The sequence below is a fragment of the Artemia sp. Qi Xiang Cuo genome, chromosome 16, assembly GCF_049724085.1.
Source record: "Artemia sp. Qi Xiang Cuo chromosome 16, ASM4972408v1, whole genome shotgun sequence".
In the NCBI taxonomy this organism is placed as follows: domain Eukaryota; kingdom Metazoa; phylum Arthropoda; class Branchiopoda; order Anostraca; family Artemiidae; genus Artemia; species Artemia sp. Qi Xiang Cuo.
The window spans coordinates 11,469,555-11,488,150 of NC_142809.1; the positions used below are offsets into that span (position 1 = coordinate 11,469,555).

At 35.5% G+C, this 18,596-nt stretch overlaps 1 protein-coding gene across 1 annotated transcript in view; it reads left to right on the forward strand.

The window, feature by feature from the left end:
* Naa35 (N-alpha-acetyltransferase 35) overlaps window positions 1-18,596 on the forward strand; it is an 85,614-nt gene that overhangs the window by 22,528 nt on the left and 44,490 nt on the right. The window contains exon 2 of the mRNA XM_089102178.1: window positions 14,932-15,080. Within this exon, the coding sequence (XP_088958304.1) occupies window positions 14,932-15,080 (149 nt within the window). The remainder of the gene's footprint in view (window positions 1-14,931; window positions 15,081-18,596) is intronic.

Consider the following 18,596-nt stretch of genomic DNA (forward strand, 5'->3'; position numbering starts at 1 on the left):
AACATTTTTTTTTATTGTACATGGAGTTTTGGCAATTTTTGTATATATTCTGATTTTTTTTTTTTTTCCTATGCAAAAACAAAGAGAATTATGGTTAAAAATTAAAGCTGGATTATTCTGCAAAACATTTTTAATTTAAAAAAATATGTTACCTTGCTAAAAATGGTGCAACTGCTGGGGGTTATTGAAGAACTGTATAGGCCATGGAAGCGTATAGAAGATAAAACTCTACTAGACTTTGGTTATGCAGATAATTTGAGTGTTTTCAATAAAAAGGCCTACAAAAATGAATTAATTTTGGAGGTCTTGAGAGTTTACGGGTGCAAGAATTTGTTTTAGAAAAGGATGTTAAGAAGACTGTTGCTTTTACTAGAAATGAATGAGAGTAAAAAGGATATGTCAGGCAGTATGAAAATTAATCAAGTGGGTGACTTGTTGGAGTGGCATTATTAGTAAATATGGTGGATGAAATAAAGACATAAAAAGTAGAATAGCCAAAGTGCAGGTTTTTTTGCAGTTGAGAAAGTTTTGGGAAATAGCAAGATATATCCACAAACCAAGATTAGAATATTAGTAGCCATAGTTATGACAAGGGTCAAGTAAGGACCAGCATTATATTGTGTAGAAAAAAAGAAATGTGCTGTAAGATTATTTCAGTCAATACAGCACTCTTTTCAAACAAAATAATCACAGTGGTTGTAGTTACACCTGATTACTCTTTCTTTAACATTGACAGATATAAACACTGGCTATAACCTCTACAAAATTTTGTTTGTTTTATGGGTTTGCCATTCTTTTTTATTTATTTTTTTTGTGCTTATCTGTAATAAAAATTTGTCCAAAACACTGAATAAAGCCAAGTAAAAAAAACATCATATATTTTGTACATGGCCTATGGCTTTATCTGGTCCAATTAGGACTATGGCTGTGGCTGTATCTGGTCCAATTAGGACTATGGCTGTGGCTGTATCTGGTCCAATTAGGACTAGGCCTATATTGGAGCTTTCAGTGGGGATTTAAATTGTATATTTCTTTTTTTTTCTATCTAATTTCCGTTCTATGAGTAACCTTATCCAAAGCTCCTATTCCTTTTTGAGGCTATTCTAGAAGAATATTCTAGAAGAATTCTAGAATATTCTAGAAGAAGGCTATTCTAGAAGAAATTATGTTATAAGATAGAAAAAAGAAATGTACCATTCTTTATTCTCTTCTAATATAATGATCACTGGCATCATAATTTGCCATTTGTACGCCCCCCTCCCCCTAAGGGTGCTGGATATAGCCCTAGACTATATCAAATTTTACTGATTTGTTTCTCAAATTGGCTTTATTTTGAATTATGATCCTACTAATGGTAAGAAACTGGCACACAAAAATGCAAACATTGAAAACAGGCAAACTTTGTATGTAAATCAATGCTATAAACAGTCCCCCCCCCCACCAGGGGGTGGGACACATTGGCAATGATGCTTAGATTTAGAAAGAGCATTAAATAGTATATTTTTCTCTGATTTCTGTATTACAATGTTGATTTATTAGAGTAAAACCCTTGATGAGAAGCTTATGGCTATATTGGAAATTTTTGTGTTAGATGAATGAAGCTTTCAGGAATGGATACAAAGCACCAATGATAAGCACCACGTCTAATTAAAAGTATGGTATCCATGTTAAAAATATCATCCATAAAGTTATCTTTTTTTCTGTTTTTACTTGTTAATCCGGAAATTCAAATCATGGTCTTCAGGGCTTGTGATAACAATTTAAAAAAATATCTGTTTTATCTTGTGACTGTGCACAATCATGATTTGTGATGTTTTATGATTTGTAAAACTCTTTTCTAAATTTGGAACAAAAGACCCTGGAAGAGGTTCGCAGCATCCTTACAGTACTATTTGATGTTGAAAAAGCTTTTGAAAGTGTATTGCATGCAAAGATAATGGATGAACTCCAACAGTAAAACTTGTCAAGACAAATACTATGCTGAATAGAATCATTCCTGAGAAATCAAATTCAAAAAGTAAGAGTGGGTGACTGCATTTCCAATCCAGCAAAAGTGACCAGTGGGGTGACACAAGGTAGCATGATTGTTACTCTTCTCTTCATACTCTTCATCAACAAAATTAACAGAAATATCATCAGCACTACCAAAATCTATGCAGATGACACAAAACTGTATTGGAAGTTCATATCATCTCAAGATGTTACAACACTACAACAAGACATTGACACCTTAACTGAGAACCTCCATAGCCTAGGTCTCAAATTTAATGCATCAAAAACCAAGGTCCTGTGGATAGGGAAGCAAAATACTGCTTCCATACCCCAACTACCAATAAACGACAAAGCAGGCTGCAGAGTACCACTTATACTTCTTGACTCTGAAAGAGATCTTGGTATTATCATTGAATTGCAGCTAAAATTTCAAGGACATGCCCAGGAAACTATTTTCAGAGCATCACAGCTCATTAGACTGATCAGACAAAGTTTCAAGCATCTGGACAACCATTTCTATAAAACTCTGCAAAAGGATTGTCATTCCTACAATAGAGTATGGAAACATGATTTGGGGACCACTATAAAATAGACTCAGTCACCCTGGAAAGGGTCCAAAGATGTGCCGCCACATTTTTTCTTGGTTTGAATGATTTAAGCTATGAAGAATGACTGAACATACCCACCCTGAATTAAAACTGAACATACCCACCCTGAAATATAGACAAGTGAGAGGAGACCAGATACAGCTGTACAAAATAAAGCATGACCTGAGAAACTGTCTTTCCAGAAGTAATTCCCCCCTTCAAAAATAAATACCACAGGAGGACACTAAGGAAAAATATTCAGACCTGTAACAGTAAATAGATCCAGGGCCAATTTTTGGAGTGTCCAAGTAGTGGCTGACTGGAACTCATTCCCCAGAAAGAGTTGTGAAATCTGATACCTTAAATAGTTTCAAAATGGCCTGGATCAAGTTTGGAGAAGAAAAAAAGAAATTGGATGTTTGGAAAATTATTTTATTGATATCCTTTTAAATCCTCAGTGATCGGAATTAAGCCTTTATTATCATTTTTTGGGAAGTATATTATTGCTTTTTCCTTTAGGTTTATTGTGGGTAGGATTTGTTTTGGGTTTTTTCTTTCCTTAACTGTATGTATCCTAGCTCTTCTAGTCCCCTCAGAGAAGGGTGTTAGCCATCAAATTGGTATTCAGAAGCTGACATACCCATAGCTGCCAATGTCATTGCTGTATCTCTGGTCTCTAGTGATGACAGTCAGAATAACACCATGATAACAGTCTCAGAGTCCCCAAACCCAAAAGCTGATTCCCAGCTCAATGATGATTTTCAGACAGTTATTAGAAAGCAGAAACGCAAAAAGCCATCTTGAAATAACAGAAATCCCTAACTCAGTTTCAGCTATGGAATTGAAGACAAACCAATAATCTTTTTCACCTCAACAGTAAAAGACCAAAAATATCTCTAGCATTAGAATGAATCTGTTCAAATCTTTGAGATTTAGTTTCAGGTGAATGTTAATAGAGATGGCTCTCTTATAGTTATGTTCCAAGACAGAAAGGATGCCTGCAAAGCTCTTAACCGAAATAGAATTGGTAATCACTAGTTAGGCTACCTCTGAATGCTGGACTCCAACTGCAAAAAAACACACAGAAAAAAGTGATTTATAAAGTCCCAATACAACTATTGACTGAATACCTGGAAGATGGTGTCATGAATAATAAGAGAGAAGTGCTGGAGGTCCTGGAAGTCCATAGGATGGGCAAGCCAGATGCTAATGGGCTACTAAACAGTAAGAGGGTCCTTTTTGTCTTACCAGTGAGTTCTCAGTTTCACTCATTGTTCCTTTTTGGTCAACTTAAAGCTTATAAATCATACCAAGAAAAGCCTATTCAATGCTCAAAATGTTTTAAGCTTGGTTACTCATCTAAGTACTTCTCTTCCTTTGACACAATCTGCCCCAATTGCCTTTGTAATCACCGTGTTTCTAGTGAAATTAAATGCTCTACAGCTCCTAAATGCATCAACTGTGGAGGTGACCACCAGTCTACAAATTGTAACTTGTGTCCTAAATACATCCAATGGACCAAAGTTTTAAGGATAGCCCATCAAGAAAATGTCCCATTTCCTTTAGCTGCTATGGACCTTTCTAAGCTTTCCAAAGGACCATCACCTCCAAGAATTAATGAGGATAAGAAAGCAAACTCAATTCTTTTACCCAGCCCTTGGCCAGGCTCTCCCAAAAATAACCAAAATCAGGATCAGTTATCTCCAATTGAGGTATCCAACCCTCAGCAGGGTGTTGATCCCCCTAATGTAATCAAAGCAAACCCAGCCCTCCAAAATCCTAGATTTAGTCAGAAATCATGGGCTGAAAGAGTGGCAGAATCACCTAATATATCCTCTCAAGCAAACACTGCAAAAAATAGAGATGGACAAAACTAATTAAATATATAGCTTCAGTGGATCAAATCATCCTATCAAATTTGCCCAAAGCCCTTAAAGCTACTTCAACTAAAGATATTGCTAAACACTACTTTTCTAATTACATCTTTAATGAGATAGGAAAGGACTTATCTTCAATTCTCACCAAATATAAAGCATGCCACCTATTCAAGTTAACCCATGGCAATTAAACTACAGATCCTACAATGGAATTGTGTCTCTAAAATTGATATTATCTGTCTACAAGAGACCAATCCTCATCAATTTAAGAAAATTAAAATGCCTGGATACAAGTGCTACCGGGATGATAGATCTACCAATAGAAAGGGAGGAGGAGTTGCCATTGTTGTTCATGATTCAATCCCTCATTCGCCTCAACCATTAATTCTTTATAGGGATGAAATTGATATTATAGTTATTATACTTAACCTGGCTAATGGTAGTAATCTTGTCATTAAATCATTGTATAATCCATGTGGAAACAATGATATCCAAAAGGTTTTGGAATCTGAACTTTTAGGAAATAGTCCTTTTATTTTTGGCGATTTCAATGTGCATAGCCCACTTTGGGAACAAATAGCCTATAGTAACAAAGTGGGAAGAGGCATTGAGAATATTTTGTCCAATATTCCGGATACCTTGATGTTCATTCCATTTAATTTTCAAACCCAGTAGAATATTTCATCTAATACTTTCTCTACTATTGACTTGCTACTTGGTCCTTCTTTATATTATGATCAAGTTCAGATGGTAAAGGTTCCCTCTCTGCAATCTGATCATTCTTCAATTCTAACATTAATTCAAAATGTATGCTATTCTCCCAAACCCCAACAACTCCAAAGGTAATTGGCCCTGGTTTTGGGAAATTTTGAAGGAAGCTGATCTTTGCTTTATATCAACTAATTCTGATATGAATGCTATTGAGTCCAACATGAAATCCATCCTGTTACAGTCAGCTAAATCTTCCATACCCATGATTAAGCCAATTTCTTATAAGGGTTTCAAGAGACTCGAGAATTGAGGGAATGAGGAGTGCATGGTTGCAGTACAGGTAAAAAGGAAGGCACATAAATTGTTTCAAAAGAATCCTTCTCCATCTACAGCAATTTCCTATAAGCAATCACATGCTAAAGAAAATTGGTATGTAAGAAAGCTAAACAGTCTACATGGTCCAATTTTAGTGCAGGTATTTAGCCAGGTATATTGGGTTTCAGAGGTATACTGCAGGTTTCAGAACCCCAATTTCGAAGATTCACAACTTCATTAGCCAACTCAATAGTGGTAAGCAGTCTAATGTCGACCATAAATATGATATAATGCAGGATGGATCTCCAATTCCCTCAGATACGATGAAAGCAAAAATTTTTCCTAGATATTTATAAAATTGATTGTTCGGATTTTCATTACTCTCGACGTCCATTTTGTACCCTTCCTAACATGTCTTTGTATAAAAGGTCCTTGATGGAACCATTTTCCCTTGTTGAATTTAATGCAGCTCTCAATTCCCTTAATATCAAGTCTTCCCCAGGACATTGCTGTATTTATATCAAATTGATTTTTGAGTAACCAGAGGTTTTCCATACTGCCCTCTTAAGTCTGTATAATCTTGTTTGGTCAAGCCAAAAGTTCCCAGATGCTTGGAAGATTGCCTGGGTCTTTCCTGCTGTAAGATCTTCTTACTCATCTAGTGACCCCAAGTCTTACCAACCTGTATATGTTTTACCAGCCTTCAGTAAAGTCCTTGAAATGCTTATTCTATCAAGAATCGAGTGGTTTGTTGAAATTAATAATCTTTTTCTAAGTGAACGAACAGGCTTCAGAAAAGGACATAGCTATGTGGATAACATCACTTGCCTTGAAATTGATGCTTTCAATTCTCTTAAAATTTGACAGGCCACAATGGCAGTCCTGTTTGACTGGTCAGATGCCTATGGAAATGTTGTCAATAATAAATTGATTTATTTTTTAATTAGCCTTGATTTTCCATGCTCTTTAATTATGTTTCACCAAGTCTTTTTTAAGTTATAGAAGTTTTTATGTCGAAGTTAATGAGTATAGGGGAGAGACAAACTGTCCTCTTCTGTTCAATTTGTATGTTTCAGAATTCCAATTATCTCACTCATTGTTTGGCCTTTATGCAGATGATTTGATTATTTGCAAGTCTGGAAAAGAACTTGTACTTCTTCAAAGCCTTATTCAATAGGATATAAGATTAGTTCAGAGATTCTCTTCAGCTTTTGGTTTTCTAATTTCAATTAGTAAAACCAAAGCCATTATATTTGCTAATTGCTCAAGAGATCCTCCCAATCCATTTCTAAATTTCTCTAGCGAAATTCCATATTGCAGCTAAGTGAAGCTACTTGGGCCATGGATAAATTCTAAACTGTTATGGCATGTACATATTAATCTTTTAATTCCATGATCATTTGGAGACTTTTTGTTCTAAAAAGACTTGCTGTAAGTAAATGGGGATGTCCCCCTAAGGTTATTTCGGATTTTTATGAGTTATATATCCGATCTAATATAGAATATGGTATCCAATTCTTCTCAATTCGTTCCTCATCTGCATTTAAAGCCCTAATTCGAATTGCTCTGGGTTTGCACAGGCATACTCCTCTGTCTAAATTAAAACGACTGTCTGGTTTGGTTTCCCTAAGGGAAAAAGTATCCAGTCAACGGAAGAAATATTTCTCGTGAATTCAAGCTTATGGAAGTAAGCATGTTGTATATAATCATACCTTTGCTTTGAAGGCAGCTTGCACCAATGACCATTCATCTTGGAATCAGTTTCAATTGGAGGTCCCAAATTCAATTCAATTTTCTTTGCCTGCCTACCCATTCACTGAACTCTGCCTTGGGAAATGAGTGCACGTATTTGTCAAGCAGAACTTATTCCAATAAATAAAAATCAAATTCCCAAACACGAGATTCAGACTATTCTGGCTGAAGAGATTTCGAAGTTGTACCCTTATCACAGGAAAATCTATTCAGATGGATCGGTTCAGGGTGAGAGAATTGGAGCAAGAGTATATATTCCACCACTGGTCCTTAACCTTTTTTCACTCCTTCCTTTGGGATCTTCCATTTTGTCAGCTGAATTATGTGCCATTTGCTTGGCCCTAGATGTTCTCATAAATTATAGCATCATAGAGGAGCCTTTCTTTGCCTTTCTGACTCCAAATCGGCAATGATGTTGCTGAAAAAAAATAATAGAATTGTCAATGATAAGGACTTATTCATCATCAGAAGACAGCTTCTGGACCTTCAGGCTAAAGGCAACCGGATGTATTTCCAGCATGTTCCAAGCCATAAAGGTATCAAATATAATGATATAGCTAGCTCCCGGGAAGTTATGATGTTGGTAGACTCCAGGATGAGAATTTAAGAGAAACTTTCCAGGAACAGTTGAATACTAAACTTCAGAGTTTGAAAATTTACAATGTGGAAGATTGTTTGAATAATTTTAGAAAAATAATTTGTGAAGTTTCTGAATGTGTCGTAGGGAAGAAAGTTAGAACTGCAGCTAATAATATTAGTGAAAAAGCTTTATGTTTAATAGAAAAGAGAAAGGACTTGTACAAGAATTATCTGAGTGATAGATCATATGAAAATAAGAGGAAGGTAATGAAAGGAGATAAACCGTTATATGAATTAAGAAGGTGTGAATTTGAGGCCATAGATAAAATTGCTGAGGATCTGGAAGATGCAGCTAGACGGCATAATAGTAAAATATTGTACTGGTATGGTAACAAATTGAGAGGGAGTAGTCAAACCGGACTTGGCCCAGTTAAAGATAGGAATGGGGCCGCAATTAGCAATAAGGAAAAAAATTAAAGAGAGATGGACCGAACATTTTGAGAATTTGCTTAACCGAGATAGAGTTGTAGGAAAAGATATAGAGGAAAATGAAAAAGATTGTGATACCTTGGATGTGAAGGAAGATTTGTTTTGTGGAGAGGAATTAGCGACAGTACTAAAAGAATTAAAAAATAATAAGGCTCCAGGTGCTGATAGGGTGGTAAATGAGTTTCTTAAATATGGTGGCTTGGAGGTTAGAAATAAGTTACTGAAGATTATGAATATGATTTTTGAAAAAGGGGAAGTACGTAATGATTTTAGGAAAACCTTAATTAAGCCACTTTATAAGAAAGGTGATAAGAGTCAGTGTGGTAACTATAGGCATTGGCCTGGTTTCTGTAGGTAGTAAATTACTTAGTAAGAGGATAATTTTTAGACTGAGAGATGCCGTTGACAAAGTTTTAAAAGAAGAACAGTGCGGTTTTAGAAAAGGTAGAGGATTTATCTGTCTAATTCTCACTCATAGGTTAATAATTGAGATGTGCCTGCGTTTTCAATCGCCTTTAGTCTTCAGTTTCATAGATTAAGAGCAAGCGTTCGATTCTGTTGATAGAAGAGCTTTAGTAGAGGTGTTTTCCTTGTATGGTATATTAGACAAATACATTAAAGTGATTAGTGCTATATATAGTAATTAGTGTTTGGGGAAGAAAGCTCCTGGCGCTTTGTGGGGAACATGGTCTGATCATTGCGAATGGAAGGTTTGGAAATGATAAGGGTCTGGGCGAGTTTACTTGCCTTTCGGGCCCAGGGAGTTTACTTGCCTTTCGGGCCCAACTCCAAGTGTTATATACTAGATTTAGTTGGATCCGATCATAGAGCTATTAAGCTTGATTTGAAGACTGGGAAGCTTCAGGATGATGGTCCTCGAGTTAGAAATTTATGTAATGCAGAGCTTAGATTAGACGGCTTAGGAAAACGAATTAGATATGATTTAACCGATAACGATTTTGAAACATCTGAAAGGGAGCTTATGAAGTTGCATGTAAGAAATAAGTTGAAAGCGTTAGAAGAAGATAGAAAAGATATACATGGTATAATTATGGGAGTTAAATGAAATAATTTGCAGCAGAAAAAAAATGAGCGATATTTTGATTTGGAATGTAAGTTAATGAAGGAAAAGGTCAGATATTTATTGAGTCATTTAAAAGAATGTGATAGAGCTGAAGATCAAAGTTTAAGATTAGCCAAATATAAAGATAAAAGAAGAGATTATAAAAGGTTAATAAAAAGGAAAAAAAGAGTTTGAGAATCAGAAGAAACTGGATATTGCAGATGATTTTAGAAATAAAGATATTAAGAAGTTTTGGGGTTATATAAGGAATGATATTGGAAATGGAAGAGGAGATACCCAGGTGGCTCCAGACGCCAATTCATGGCCTGGTTACCTAGAAAGCTTGGAAGGTGATTGTGCAGAAATACAAGAGGTAGCACATACCCAAGTGATGGTTGTTTATCTTATGAAGGAACATGATTATGATTTAGTAGGTGAAGTGAGTAACGATGAGATTAAGTTTGTATTCAAGAATTTAAAAGGAGTTTCGGCTGCGGTTGTTGATGGTGTACCAATAACGTTATTTAAGAATTTGCATTCAATTTTTATGTCGATAATTGTTTTCTTTGTAATAAGGTGTTAACTTCAGGACAATGGCCAAATGAGTGGAAGAGATCATTGCTTATGCCGCTTTTTAAGAGAGGAAACCCTAAGTTGCGCATGAATTATCGTTTAATAGCGCTTGTCCCTGCTTTAAGTAAGGTAATGGAGAAAATACTAGATACCAGGCTTTCTAAATGGTTAAATAAAAAAATATAATACATGAAGAACAAGGAGGTTTTAAGACAGGGTACGGGACGGTAGATACAATATTTATTTTAATGGCTTTAATTGATAAATATGGAAAGGGAAAAACTTGTCTTTATGTGGGATTTCTGGACCTCCACAAGGCGTTCGATAGTGTCGACAGAGACCTATTGAAGGATGCCCTGTTTAGAATTGGCCTCCCTCATTTGTTTGTGAGGTTGATAGTGAATATGTATATAGTGAGTGGAATCGTGTTAGTTGGTAACAGGTTTTTTAGGTTTTTAATACTAAGCTTGGAGTATAACAGGGCAGTACTCTTTCTCCTAATTGTTTAATATTTTTATAAATGATTTCGTTGGTTTTCAAGAGAATAGATGGGCTCCAAAAGTTACCCATAAACTATCACTTTTATTATTTGCAAATGATATTGCTTTGGCGGTTAGTACACCACTAGATCTTCAAACACTTCTAAGTCTCATAAAAGAATATTTGCAGATGAAAAAATTAAGGCGGAATGTTGAAAAGAGTGAAGTTGTTATTTAAAAAAAGGAAATTAAGTTGTTTTATCGGAAAATGGAAGTTTTAAGAGTCATGTTGATGAAATAATCAATAGAGGCAAAGTGGTCATGTTTGCAATTTTTAGAAATCCGACGATAATGGGAATTAAAAACCTAAAAATGCGTAAAAGAATATTTAATACAAAAATTTTACCAGTAATAGAATATGGAGCAGAGATTTGGGGCGGAGAAGCGGCACAGGAGGTGGAGTCCCTCAAGCTCCAGTATTATAAAAGACTGTTTGGATTACATCAGACAACTCATTCACAGATTCTGAAAGGTGATATTGGCCTGTTTTCGTTAAAACTACGTAGGTCTATTTTGATTCTTAGATTTTGGTTGAAGCTCATTAGGTGTAATGAAGATAGAATGGTAATAGCAGCTTATTATCAGATGTTGAGTTATGGTTCGAAAACGTCGTGGCCATCCCAAATTAGGTCACTACTAGAAAGAGTGGGAATGCCTTACTTATGGAAGGACGGTCTTGGTTCCCGGGATCTACCAACAAATTTAGTAAGCCAGGTACGATTTATCTTAGAGGGTCAAGAAATTCAGTTTTGGCAAGGGCTGGTTTTACCTCCGAAAGTGCCCGGTGCTCTCTGATTTAAGGGAAAATTACTTACTTGGGATTGTTTTGCTGCTTCCTGGTATTTTACAAAGTAGTAATCCAACCACAATTTTTTGTGTTAGTGCGTACATAGAGAAGGGATTAGAAGTAAAGAAAAGTTTTTATAATTAATTATTATTAATTACATTGTAAAACTACAATTAGCTTTTCGACAAATTACAACTAGATATTATTTGCTATGCATCACGTTAAGCTATGTTTTATAATTTGTTCTGTTGTGATTTCTTTATTTTTCATAAATTTTTGTGTGTATATGGATTTGGAAATACACGATCTATCTATCTATCTATACGAGAATAACGCTGCTGCGGTTAAGGTAGGAAATGAGGTTAGCAGCTGGTTTTGTATTAAATCAGGAGTTAAGCAGGGTTGTGTTCTATCCCCCTTTATATGGATTATTTTGATGGACTTTGTCTTTAGGAGCTTAGGAAAGGCAATGGGATACCACGGAATCAAATAGGAAGGATACAGTCTCCTGGACTTAGATATGCTGATGATTTAAGCATCCTAGCTGAAAGTGTGAGCAAAATGAATGAAGTTTTAGAGGTTTTGCGAGTACAGGGTGCTAGAATAGGTTTGAGAATTAATGTTAAGAAGACTAAGTCACTAAGGCTAGGAATAAGTGAAGAAGAAAATTTGACGTTGGGTAATGAAAAGATTGATCTGGTCGGCAGGTAAAATTGATCTGGTAATACTACCATGGTAGTATTATTAGTAATGATGGTGGGAGCAGTGAAGATGTTAAAAGTAGATTAGCCAAGGCTCAAGGTGTTTTTTCACGGTTGAAAAAAGTTTAGAAGAAGAGGAAGATAAGTCTACGAATCAAGATTATAACACTGGAAAGCTACAGTGATGACAGTGTTCATATATGGCTGTGAAGCATGGGCGCTCCGTAAAGCGGATAAAGATTTGCTAGATTTTTTCCAAAGAAATTGCTTAAGGATTGTTCTGGGTACCCGGCTGACTGACCGTATTTCAAACAATAGTCTATACGAAAAATGTGGTTCAATACTGCTCTCTAGGGCTATAATGAAAGAAAGGTTGAGGTGGTTAGGGCACGTTGTGCGGATGAAGGATGACAGATTGTTGAAGATTGTTCTTTTCGGCCAACCATTTAGGGCTAAACGGAAAGCAGGTCGTCCTCGTCTGGGGTGGGAGGACGTCATAGAGAAAGATTTAATGGAAATGGGAACTTCGTGAGCGGGTGTAAAAAGGGAGGCTTTGCATAGATTTGGGGTGGAGGAGAAGCGTGCGTAGCTGTCTTGGCCTCAGGTGGCTCGGTGCTGCGGTGAGTTGTTAGTAGTAGTAGTAATGCCCCCCCCCCCAAAAAAAACTGCACCTTGGCTATTCTACTTTTTATGTCTTCATATTTACTAATAATGCCACTCCAATAAGTCAATTTATCCACTTGATTAATTTTCATACTACCTGACATCTCCTCTTTACCCTAATTCCTTACTAGTCTGATTACATCACTTACTAGTGATGATTTGTAAAATTCCTTCCTAAATTTGGAACAACAAACCCTGGAAGTGAGCGTGAAGAACCGAATTGGTACCAGCCGGCCTATAAGTCTTAAACTGCTGGGGAAAGGTGACTCAAGTACCCGCACTTCCCACAACCCATCAATAGAATTAAGAAGTTCAATTGGGATGATTGGTTTGTTTTAACTGATATGAAGACTTGGTTACAGCTGAGGACAATGGATTCTTGAATATCTGATGATACCTTTTGGAGAGTCAAAGGGTTGAAACGGCTAAAAGTTTGATGTCTTTTTTGCATGTTCTTATAACAATTAGAAAAATATCAACTTAGGGAGAATAAGGAACTCTTCCTGGGCTCGTGTCCAATCATTGAATATTTTTAATAATTGTGTTGTACAACTTTTGTTTGGTAGGAATCCATTGGTCAAGATTTATCATATTGCTCTGCAATGCGTGGTTATAACTATGATGGTAGTAATTAATGTATTTGAAAAAAAGTTTTGAATGGGAGTCAAATATTAGACAAGGTCTACATTTATCTTTTGCAATCTGATTTCAGCGAGGTGCAAGATGAGAGACGTTACCACCTCAGGAAGTAGTTTTGTTAGGCAAATAGAACTTTCAGGTAGAATCCTGTTCCTAAAATATAACCTGGGAATGTGTTGTTAAGCTCCTACCTCTACTCCTTATATCTAAGTTTTTTTTTGAATCTGGATTTTCTAAAAACTTATCAAAATTTTGGAAAAATAGTTTTTCCTTAATTTCGGGATTGTAGTCCTGTTTGTCTTTGGATCTAGATTCTGAAGACATAATTCTTATGATTTCAGCTGGATTTTTAACCCTACCAGGGTTTGTTGTTCCAAATTTAGGAAGGAGTTTTACAAATCATAACACCTTACAAATCAGGATTATGCAAAGTTATAAGATAAAATATACATATATATATATATATATATATATATATATATATATATATATATATATATATATATATATATATATATATATATATATATATATATATATATATATATATATATATATATATATATATATATATATATATATATATATATATAAATTGCTATTACAAGCCCTGAAGACCAAGATTTGAATTTCAGGGTCAACAAGTAAAAACAGAAAAAAAGAGATATGTTTGCTTAAGATGGCAAAATTGCTTTGTGTTATATGAGAACTGCATAGGCCATGGAAGTGCGTGGAAGATGAAAATCTCCTAGACTTTGATTATGCAGATAAGTTGAGTGTTGTGTATAAAAATGCCTGCAAAAATGAATGAATTTTGGAGGTGTTCGGGGAGTTTAGGGTCTAGAATAAACCCTAAAAATAGGTCTAGAAAATAACGTGAAAAATACCACGTTGCTTAGAATAGTAATGAATTAGGGTAAAGAGGAGATGTCAGGTAGCATGAAAATTAATCAAGTGGATAACTTGACTTGTTGGAGTAGCATTATTAGTAAATATAAAGATATAAAAAGTAGAATAGCCAAGGTGCACAGTTTTTTTTGTTTTTTTTTGCAGTTGAGAAAGTGTTGAAGAATAGGAAGATGTATCCACAAACCAAGATTAGAATGGTAGAAGCCATAGTTAAGACAAGAGTCAAGTAAGACTATGGAATGTGGGTGCTTTCAAAGGCTGAGGAAGATTTATTAAATTTATAATGATAGTTTTGGTATTCTAAGGACTCATTTAACCAACTATATATCAACCACTAAGCTCTACAAAAAAAATTGAAGCAGAATGGGTATCAGGACATAGAGGTAGAATTAAGAAAAATTTTGGTTATTATCACTAAAATACACTGTTTGATTCCCTATTAAATTTTCTTTCCACGCACAATAATTGCTAACATCACAATTGCATACCAGTCCTCCCCTCCAAATGCCCAAATATAGATATAGGCTATATACAAAATTTTCTGATTTTTTCAAGCTGACATTATGATCTAATCACTGTCAAAAAGTAATAACAAAAATAATGCAAGTCAATAAAGCTGCTAAGAACCCACAGGATCTTCTCAGGTAGACAAAACTGCAACATCTGGCATCTTCATTAATTATAAACATTTAACATTAAGTAAATTAAAACTAATTCTGCTTAAATGAATGCTCTCTAATTGTTACTTTTTTTAGAACTGGAAATTGGTGAATTAGTTCATGATGGCTCCTTTGGATTGTTTGAAGCAATGTCTGCCATTGAGATCATGGATCCCAAAATGGATGCAGGCATGTTGTGTAATACTGGAAAAAATGTGCCATATACTTTTGAAACAGCTGTTGAGGTATCCTTAGTTCTTTTTGTAATATGTATTGAACCCTTAGGACATGCAGGGCTTGTCCTTGAGAGGTCTTAAGTAACTTGACAAAAATAGTTCTAAAATTTGAGAAAAACGGGAATTACTCTGTATAATTTTTTTTGTGTGTGTGTGGGGGGGGGGGGGGTACTACTTCTGTTAACAACTCACTCTTCATCCCAAAGTTGGAATTTTTGTTTTAATTTTTCAAGTTGGATTTGTATTGCTATAATTGGAGAATTTCAGGGCTAATTTAATATCATTTATTTAAAGACATTTCCAGTTTAAATGTTTTGAAAGGCAATTGATAATAAATAAAATCCTTGCAATTACCAACTAGCTATATTTGTTACATTGCATGGTAAAATGCTTTCATTTTGCCGTGCCTAAAAAAGGGAGGAGGTTGAGGGAGGGGGGGTCCCCTTAATTCAAATAGGCTTTACATCTATAGTTCAAGAATAATATTTTTAGTGGTAGCAGAGTTATCTCATCAGTTGAGTACTATTTATTTAGCAGTTTTGATTAAAATATGTGTTACAAAATTTCCTTCTGTTTGATATGATACGTTTATTGCTATGTATGTTACATAGCTACATAGTACATGAGTTTTACAAGCTTAAACATGCCTTTCTGAGACATCACTGAACACTTTCAAGATTTAGTTCTTAAAAAAATATTACATATTTAACTTGCGTACGTGATTGACTCTAGCCCCTGCATGGTAGGGGCTAGACGGAAAGAAAGAAACGTCGTGCCACGAAAAATGAGTTTTACAAGCTTAAACGTGTCTTTCTGAGACATTACTGAGCACTTTCAAGAGCTAACTTATAACAAAATATTGCACATTTAACTTGCACACATCATTGACTCTAGCCCCTGCATGGTAGGGGCTAGACGGAAAGAAAGAAACGTCGTGCCACGAAAAATGAGTTTTACAAGCTTAAACATGTCTTTCTGAGACATTACTGAGCACTTTCAAGAGTTAACTTATAACAAAATGTTGCACACTTAACTTGCATACGCCATTGACTGTAGCCCCTGCATGGTAGGGGCTAGGTGGAAAGAAAGAAACGTCGTGTCACGAAAAATGAGTTTTACAAGCTTAAACATGTTTTTCTGAGACATTACTGAGCACTTTCAAGAGTTAACTTATAACAAAATGTTGCACACTTAACTTGCATACGCCATTGACTGTAGCCCCTGCATGGTAGGGGCTAGGTGGAAAGAAAGAAACGTCGTGTCACGAAAAATGAGTTTTACAAGCTTAAACATGTCTTTCTGAGACATTACTGAGCACTTTCAAGAGTTAACTTATAATAAAATGTTGCACATTTAACTTGCATACGTCATTGACTCTATCCCCTGCATGTTAGGGGCTAGATGGAAAGAAAGAAACGTCGTGTCACGAAAAATGAGTTTTACAAGCTTAAACATGTCTTTCTGAGACATTACTGAAAACTTTCAAGAGTTAACTTATAATAAAATGATGCACATTTAACTTGCATACGTCATTGACTCTATCCCCTGCATGTTAGGGGCTAGATGGAAAGAAAGAAACGTCGTGTCACGAAAAATGAGTTTTACAAGCTTAAACATGTCTTTCTGAGACATTACTGAGCACTTTCAAGAGTTAAATTATAATAAAATGTTTCACATTTAACTTGCATACGTCATTGACTCTATCCGCTGCATGTTAGTGGCTAGATGGAAAGAAAGAAACGTCGTGTCACGAAAAATGAGTTTTACAAGCTTAAACATGTTTTTCTGAGACATTACTGAGCACTTTCAAGAGTTAACTTATAATAAAATGTTGCACATTTAACTTGCATACGTCATTGACTCTATCCCCTGCATGTTAGGGGCTAGATGGAAAGAAAGAAACGTCGTGTCACGAAAAATGAGTTTTACAAGCTTAAACATGTCTTTCTGAGACATTACTGAGCACTTTCAAGAGTTAACTTATAACAAAATGTTGCACACTTAACTTGCATACGTCATTGACTGTAGCCCCTGCATGGTAGGGGCTAGATGGAAAGAAAGAAACGTCGTGCCACGAAAAATGAGTTTTACAAGCTTAAACATGTTTTTCTAAGACATTACTGAGCACTTTCAAGAGTTAACTTATAATAAAATGTTGCACACTTAACTTGCATAGATGGAAAGAAAGAAACGTCGTGCCACGAAAAATGAGTTTTACAAGCTTAAACATGTTTTTCTGAGACATTACTGAGCACTTTCAAGAGTTAACTTATAACAAAATATTGCACACTTAACTTGCATACGTCATTGACTGTAGCCCCTGCATGGTAGGGGCTAGATGGAAAGAAAGAAACGTCTTTCTGAGACATTATTGAGCACTTTCAAGAGTTAATTTCTTCACAAAATTAGCTAACTTGTGTTTTTTAAGTGAAGTAGTAAACATTCTGATTTTTATGAAAGCTTTATTATCAATATGGTATTACATTTGAAAAAACCTTTTACATTTGTGCTTTCTTGTGGAATACGCTTAGATGACACTAGGTGTGCGGCAAAATGCTTAAAACACCATCTAAATTCTGACAAAATAGTATGGATAGTGGGAGATCCCGAGCAAGAATATTATGGAATGCTAGCTACAATATTGTGTATAAAGTGGCAAGTCCATTGCCTCGTTTCCTGATGAAGGTGCTGGATTCGTGTTTAGAGCTTCAGGACCCTTGTCTCAACTGTTTACAGTTGATTGGCTGACTTGCATGCACTATCTTGGTTATGTCAATGTTGGTTTAGTATTCACCTACGTTGGGTTTGTTACTGTTGATCACAGTTTATATAATTAGCAGTAAGTTTACCGCAGATGATTTCTGGCTCTTCATTCTCGGTGCGAACAAAAAGCTCCTCCCACTTATTTGTGCACTTATGGATTAGTGTTTGCGTCAATTAATGAGAAATGATTAGAAAGTGCATTATTCGTAATTGCGAAAGCAGAAAAAAACTTGGTGAGCCTGCCAAGTGGTTTGCAACTGTCCCATCTCAAAGTTATGACTTAATTTATATAAAAATTATGACAATATTTTATTTATATACAGTGGACTCACCTGATTGGCCTATGTAGTATTTTATAAAAAAGGGGGCGGGGGGTTGATGAAATTTGTTAAAATAAGGAAATTTTTTTCTTCTAATAACTGGTGGAATAGGTGTGATGGTTTCAGGGGCGGATCCAGGATTTTTTTTTGGGGGGGGGGGCGCAAAATAGGTTGATCCTATTTTAATTTCCTATTTAAATTTGTGAAAATAAGGAATTTTTCTTCTTCTAATAACTGGTGGAATAGGTGTGATGGTTTCAGGGGTGGATCCGGGATTTTTTAGGGGGGGGGGGCAAAATAGGTTGATCCGATAAACGTACGTTAGGAGCAAGTCTAATTAATGCAAACTTGCGTTAATTAGGTAAATTACTCTACTTTAGACTACGTTGGGGGGGGGTACCCCTTGCCCCCACCCTCTGGATGCGCAACTGGATGGTTTATC